At 41.1% G+C, this 7,500-nt stretch overlaps 2 protein-coding genes across 3 annotated transcripts in view; one reads left to right on the top strand and one right to left on the bottom strand.

Annotated features, from left to right (window-relative positions):
- LOC138027609 (DC-STAMP domain-containing protein 2-like) overlaps nt 1-6,355 on the bottom strand; it is a 7,128-nt gene extending 773 nt beyond the window's left edge. Inside the window, exons 1-3 of one of the 2 annotated variants that reach the window (XM_068875159.1) lie at nt 6,255-6,355; nt 4,571-4,619; nt 1-3,100 (exon numbers count right to left, since the gene is read on the bottom strand). The exon at nt 1-3,100 is cut by the window's left edge and continues 773 nt beyond it. In XM_068875159.1, the coding sequence (XP_068731260.1) occupies nt 1-2,834 (2,834 nt within the window). In that variant the 5' untranslated portion in view covers nt 2,835-3,100; nt 4,571-4,619; nt 6,255-6,355. Of the gene's footprint in view, nt 3,101-4,570; nt 4,620-4,802; nt 5,007-6,254 lie in introns of those variants that run through there. The other variant, XM_068875160.1, reaches the window with a different exon arrangement.
- Nucleotides 6,353-7,500, top strand: part of LOC138027610 (mediator of RNA polymerase II transcription subunit 17-like) — a 20,405-nt gene continuing 19,257 nt past the window's right edge. The window contains exon 1 of the mRNA XM_068875161.1: nt 6,353-6,511. Within this exon, the coding sequence (XP_068731262.1) occupies nt 6,417-6,511 (95 nt within the window). The 5' untranslated portion in view covers nt 6,353-6,416. The remainder of the gene's footprint in view (nt 6,512-7,500) is intronic.

Genomic DNA, 7,500 nt, shown 5'->3' with positions numbered 1-7,500 from the left:
TTTTCGATAACGGCTCTGTAAAAGGTCTTGCGCTCTTCAAGTAGTTTGTAGTAGAGGTAGGCGATGCGTTTTCTTTCTCGTCTGGGGTAAAAACGCGAGGCGATCAAACGGCGCAAACGAAGCATAAAAGGTTGTAACAGAATAATCAGCAATAACACGCCAAGCAGAGCTGATAAAACGATAGTGTAAACCTCTTGAGGGCTCTCAAGATCTCCATCACACTTCTTCGCAATATTGGATTGCGGTTCTTCGTTAGTGATAACAACATAGAAAAAATAGTCCAGGAGAACAACCGTCAGAGCGAAAAGCAAGTAAATCAGGTATACCACCAAGCACTTGAGCAAGCTGGCCTTTTCTTCCTTCGCGAGATGACAAGCGGTGGGCTGCACAAACTGTTGAAGCTCGGCTTTCTTCAGAGGTACCAACAGGTCAGCGGCACCACTCGATTTGCGCATGTCCTCTATGGCTTTGAACCTCACTGTGAGGTAGTGATTATCAAATTCATTGCAAGACAGATAAAGTTTGTGATAACTATAGGCTTCGCACATGACTAGAAGCGCTAAAAGCGGCAGAAGCATAACCAGGAAAGAGGTAAATTCGCATAACTTTCCTGGGGCGATAACAATGGTTTCCTCCCCGCGTTGCACTTCTTTTGTTTCCATTCGTTGAGGGCTCAGTTCAATTATTTCTTTTATTTGCAACAACTTGTTGACATTTTCAGAGGCTATGCTTCGGCATGAGTTCGAGGCGTGAGGTTTCGATAAATGATTACAAGCGTTCTTCGCCGAAATAAACTCGCACTTTGCTCCACGCGCAGTTCGATTACATTCGGTGTACATGTTCTCGACCTCCGCAGAACAGATGTTATGGGCACGGAGTAAATATCGCATGCAAATAACCTCTAATGGATTGTCTTTGACCCCACTTATCAAATTATCATTTCTGACAAATGACGAAAGCAAAAGAGAATCGTTTATGTATGTCTGAAGCGCGTGAGAGATGTTCTCGAACTTCTGCATTCGTTGCACAATAGCTCGATTGTCCTCGTTCACCATAAACACAGATCCGTTAAAACTGTCATTGTCTGCTAATCTGTCCGAAGCCATTAAACAGCCACGGCTTAGAGCCACAATGCGTACATTTTCAATAAAGTTACACATCGGTCCGGATATTAGGAAAAATGTGATCAGAATCCAGAGACAAATTTTCCCGCCCGAAGCGAATAGACTCGGGAAGATAAGAAGAACGATGCACTGTAGCCGAGTTTTGTCGAGAAAGCCGAAAATTGTTCCTACAACAAAGGCGATCAAGAAAGCAGAAACAGCGCAAGTGAGGACGTGCTGTTGTGCAAGTAAGAACAGTGTCAAAAATATGAAGACACCCAGCAGTAAACCGGAAAATATGCCCAGCAAAATCCGCAGCTTTGGGCGTCTGTTGGGCGTCAGTAATTTCTCTTTGGTTTGTTTTGCGACAAGATCGGCATCCTTGAAACTCTGTTCATCCGATCGCCTCCCTTCCATTTCGATGTCCTCGTAGGAAGCCATTCGGTGCTTCATTTGCTCCTTCGTCTTTCTTATCACTGATGATGATGGCTTCAGGCTGGTCGAGCCATCTTTCCCTTGGGTGTCTTTCGGTTTCTCCGGCTTCATCCCTTTGCCGTCTTTTTTGTCAAACGCAGGAGACTCCGGTGGTGTCTTAGAAACCATTGGAGTTTCGTAGATGTGCGGATCGTTGCACTCCGCACAACCCGCAACAAGATTTCGAGCGGGTTTCGGTGGCCCGACGAACCCAGGGACCTGATAAATGCTGCTTTTGTCTCTTCGCAATGGATTTTCTTGAATATTAACTCCAACACCCCCAGCAACGCTATCTGTGGTCACGTCTGAATGATTAAGAATCTGGTTCGCTTTCTTCGAGTCATCTGTCGCGTCAATTTTAGCCGCTTTCGTATCAGCTATTTTTGGTCCATCTTTCGTCGAAACTGCTTTCGATAACTGCGGTCCTTTCTCTTCGCTTTTCTTTTCAACGGGTTCGTAATTTTCGTCAAGATTCTCTCGCAACGCCTCCTGTGGCACGGGGGTTGATCGCTGGAAATTTCTTGTTGTCTTCGGAACTGCTTTCGATTGCGTAGACCGTTCGCCACCCTGGTTCAAATTTAACTTGAAAGACGCCTTTCCAATCGCTTTCTCAGATTCCTTCTCGTCCTTCTCAGGCCCTTTAGTTGTCTCTGGTATTTGTTTGTCACATGTCTGTCGACTCGACGCCAGAGATCTCGGAGCAATTCCAGCTTCTTTTTGTTTATAGCCCTTCACCGTATTTCCGGTTTTCGAAGCGTCGCGGTTCGCTGTTTTTGGCTCATAATCGGCGTTACAATATCCACCTTCACTAGAGTCCTCAACCACTCCAGAATCACCCGATGTTTCCTTCTTTTCTTCAACTTTCTCGGGCGTTTTCCCGTTATTTCCGACATAAGGCTTTGGATAAGACGGCGTTTTTCTGTTTTCAGGTGTACTGGAAGTATTTCGATTTTGAAGCCACGAGGGTTTGCTTATTTCGTTTTTCGAAGCAGGTTTTGCGTCTTTCTTGTCCGATTGAGGATTGTCGGATCCGCTACCATTTTTATTTCCCGATAATTTGGCCGCGCAACTCTCCGGAAACTTTCCCGTTTTTCCACTGTTTAAATTCTTGCCGTACATCCAGCCATCACCGCGCTTACGAACATCAAAAATAATGTCGCCCTTTTCAACAGCCATCGGCGCATCTTTGCCTCCGAATCTCGCTTCTTTAGGGTCTGGCGCAAAATCTTCAGTTATTTTCAGATACAAGCCATCCATATTGGTAAGAAATATCAACGCCCAAGTGTTTTTGAAAAAAGCGATTTTTTTTTCCACGTTCAAGCTAACCGGAGATCCATGTCAGTTCTTGCTTGAAATTCGAATCGCTGAAACAATAGATTTTGAAAGACTGTTTCTTGATGAGATCACGTGATCCCCCATCCAGCTGTTGGCCGTCGACATTCAACGCCAACTCAATCGCTCATTGGCTCCTCTTAAAGGCTTTCTGAGACTGATCTTTGGCTTTCACTCCATGATTGACAGACCTGTAAACAAATCAATTAAAAACGACGTACGTTATCGATATAATATTACCATGAATAATCAAATAAGACCATTTGCTAAAAAGCATTTCCATATTTCAGTCTCGTTTTTCAAAACTATAATATGATGAGAAATGTTTAATACGTAAACAAAAACACGCGGCGGTACGGATTCGATCAAAATTATTACAAATATTTGTTTCCACCGGAATGCAAATTCCCTATTGTTTTTCCGAAATAAGTTCACCTCCGGGGTTCACCTTTAGATTACACAGGCTTCAAATGACATTTTCAGAAAAACATGGATAGAAATGTCTCGCCGCCAGAAATTTGTGACTGCCGTCAACTCGCTCCTTCGCTCATTCAACTAGCGGTAGACATCATTGCAGTTGCAATTTTGGGGATATTTACATGAGACCGAGACGAACTCAGACCGGGATGAGTTCGCATCGGCCTCCATATATTTCTTTTTCTGTGTTGTGACATGAGATCGGCCTGACAATAAACTCAGACAGGTCTGACTTCGTCTCGGTTGCTGGACCGCGACGAGAAATTTCTGGTCTGAGTTCGTACCGGTCTCATGTAAATGACAACAAATCTCGGACCAGGTCAGCGACATATTTATTACACAAAACATAGTACTTCGTTCCGAAACCAGGGACTGGAAAAATTTCATACCGGTACAAATTCATAACGGCCTGAGTTCGTCCCGGTCTCATGTATATAGTTACGCCCTTCGGTGATCACGGAATAACAGTCAATCAAAGACAAAACTTCGGGCAACCAAAACAGCTAAACTATTATATCTACAACAAAGTACTGCCACAAATTCTAAAAATCAAATCAGACTGATTACTTGACCAAAATCGTGCGTTACAGTTATTTAACAGTTAGTCTATAATTTTGGTTATAATAAAGAGGTAGATTAGCAAAACACATAGCTTGGTTTTTGCAATTTTGCCTCATATTCTTCACATTTTTTTAAGTAAGGTGTATGCAGCATGATCTGCCAAAATATAATTAAATAATGTGACTCAAAATATTTATTTTTTAAAATAGGAATTCATATAAACTCCATACTGGTGACTTCCAAATAAACACAGGATTCCGATATTCAAGATCAACATGGAAATTAGACACATGATGCTGCTAATAACTATGCTTTGAAGAATTATGAATGCAACCTTTTTGTAAGTTTTCTATGAGAAAAGCTACAAAAAGCTACATTTAAATTTTCTAAGCCAAAGTATCATCAAACTATTCAAATTGTATAAAATAAATTCCACTGTAATGTTAAGACACAAGAGAGCTTATCATTAACAGAAAATACTTTTATTACTTAATTTTAAAGGTTCAAAATTCAGGGCAAGAAGACAAAGCCCTCCACTCTATTTTTCTCAGCCACAACATTAACCCCAGTTGTTTACTGTACAAGACTCAAACCTATGGATATCGATAATCTGATCACCTAACCTTTAGACATTGTAACACCCCGTCTTCACTGCGAAACTCAAGAACCAAACTACAATAAATGAAAGGGCAAAGTTCAGTAAAACATAGGAAGCAGAGACATGCTGATTTAACAACAGAATTTAAATGATAGATTGTCTGAAGGAAAAAGAAAACTTTAAAAACTCATCAATAAGCCATGAACCTAACAGCTTATCAAGACACTGATAAAATGTCACATGCACGAGCTATAAACCTGATACAGCACTTCTCCTTGGAATTCTTCACATAAAGAATAGTAATAAGGTCCGGCTTGTTTTTTGTTGTACTATAATATCTTCCTCTCACAAATTGAACCTTTTGTGCAGACTCTCGAGAGACACACTTTTTTTGCACGCTGTCAGAACGTTTTTGAAGCCGTTCAAAAACTTGCAATATGTGTTAATAGTACAAGTACATTATGTATATTGTTTATATTATATTGTATAAAATGTGTCACTAAACTAGTCCATCTCCACAAATCTACTTATCTACTACACCATACTATATTCAGTCTCTGCTTCGAGAAAGTGTACGATGCGGTTTGCAGAGCATTGTAATAGACAAAGAGAAAATCATAGATAAAACAGTGTTCTATCAAACATGGTTTTATCAACCAATGTTTTATCCTTGATTTCTCTGTTAATCCAGTACATACTGGTATATATGTCAGACTACTGTTGGAGGTTAAGTGTTTCACCAAAATTAAAATATTGCGACGAATTTTATCAACCCTTTTGAGAGGAAAGCTATTGTCACTAATGCACCTATCAATGTTACGCCCCAATATGATGAAGGGGGGGGGGGGGAGCTACCCAGGGGAAATTGACTCAGACAGCCTCCCCCTGGGCAGGGAGTTGACATGCATGCATTGCCCCAGGTTTGGGAATTTGACATGCCTACCATCTTGAAAGACAAGAGAACCTGGAGATGAGTTATCTGTGACCTTGGTTTTAACAGGACTTCTTTGGTTTTCCCACGAGTGAAAGGAAGGCAAGCAAATATGTCTTGTCTTTTTGTAAATACGCACCATCACTTCTTCCAGTCGTTGCTGGAGTGTTCACAAGTGGAAGAATGTTCCTTTCTATTGTTCTTGTGATTCTACTCTATCATTGTGATTCTATTCTATCATTGTGCGTGCTTGATTGACTCAAAAGCTGGTTAATTAATACTGTTCATGTTGTTTAGCTCAATTTTAGGTTCTTGTTCAGTACCGTGAGCAGTAAAAAGGTTGTGTATTACACGAAAAATTTTCATCAGCTGTTGAAAAGGAATTTAAAATTAACAGTGATGAAACATTGCTGTTCCAAGAATATGAATCTAATGAAAAAAGGTTACTCCAGGACAGGAATGTGATGTTCAGAAGGTGCCCAGGGGGTGGGGAATTTGATAGTCTGTAGGTTTCCGTGGTTGGGGGAATTTGATGCTAGCCCCCATGAAAATGTCAAATTTCCCTGGGTCAGCCCGTCCTCCCACCCTGGAGCTTAGCATTGACAGGTGCACCTAAACAAGCTACTGGTAAACACCTTTTATTTGCATATGAATGGCGTGTATTGTTATCTGCCTCGTTCTTCAGACGATACCGCTACAAGAACGCAACATAGTTGCCGGATATTCTGCAGTTACTTCCAAGCTATTTCAAGGAAAAAAATAAATTTATTAGGCTTACCTGCAAATGGCTACAACAAATTTCTTGCAAAGCCTTGAACAATGCCTGACGGACAGCAGCAACAGCTGCTTCCCGGCCAATGCATTGCAGCAAGAACCCGCAAAATACTGGTAACGAGGACGATAAAGACATGCGCGACAAGCAGACTCTTCCTGTTTCAAAATGGCGTCCCGTCTTGCAGTGGGTATCGCCATTGAAAGTCTTTTAGAACACGAAGTCGAAGAGATTTCCAGAGATGGACAGGAGAAATACGTACCGTGAGTATACGGTTCTGAAAGAATTATTTTTTTCGAAGCTTTCAGGACGCTTAAATGATTAGATATGAGTGTTGATGGGTATTGCCTGATGAACTTGTACTAAAACCCGAAACATTGGAACGAAACCACCGACACCATCGAAACACCGGAATGAAACCAAAGGAACCATCGAAACACCGAAACGAAACCGCAACTTCAGAATACAGGGCCACGATTGCGTGACATGGAATTAGGTTAGAAGAAAAGCTTTGAAGAAGCATCCTAACCATTCATAATAGCTAACCTTAGACCTAAAAACTTTTCTTAAGGCCTAAGTAGGCCTAAGGTTAGCTGTTATGAATGTTTAGGATACTTTTCTTCTAAGCTAATTCCATGTCACACAATCGTGGCCCTGTATTCTGAAGTTTGCCACGAAACCAGTGAAACAACCGAAACAGCTATCGAAACAGCCATAGTGACCATGCAGATTGCGAGATTTTCTGAAATTCTTTCACTCGTGATGTAGTAAGTAAGTAAGTCACTGTAAGTAAAATTAGTTGTTTTGTTCAAAGTTGTTCCCCTCTACGCAATAATTTACAAATTCGTTAACATTCTTTCATCATAACTTTGCGCCTCGTATTTTTGTTTGTTGCCTTGGTCTTTGCACTGTTCGAACCTCGTTTTCACTTGGTCGCCATGTGCGCATCATTGCATGACATACATGTGTAGTTAAGAAAGGAAAAATAATGAAATGAAAGAATCTTCTGGTGTGCTGAGGGAATCTGCAAAGATTGTGAATAAAGAGCAACTGAAACAGGAAACTTAAGGAGACCATTCAAGAAACTATTTTAAGTGACAATCAGCCTGGAGGTCAAATTGTATACTGCAATCGAGTCTGTTTTGATGGTTTTGTTCAAGCTTTTATAGCTGTTTCATGTGTTCCGGTGATTTCGTTTGGTGTTTCGGTTGTTTCATTTCGATGGTTCCGGTGGTTTCGTTTCGGTGGTTTC

Source organism: Montipora capricornis, chromosome 12, assembly GCF_036669925.1.
Source record: "Montipora capricornis isolate CH-2021 chromosome 12, ASM3666992v2, whole genome shotgun sequence".
Taxonomy (NCBI): Eukaryota; Metazoa; Cnidaria; class Anthozoa; order Scleractinia; family Acroporidae; genus Montipora; species Montipora capricornis.
The sequence above is the reverse complement of the archived record's forward strand: the minus strand, read 5'-3'. Positions and strand labels throughout refer to the sequence as shown.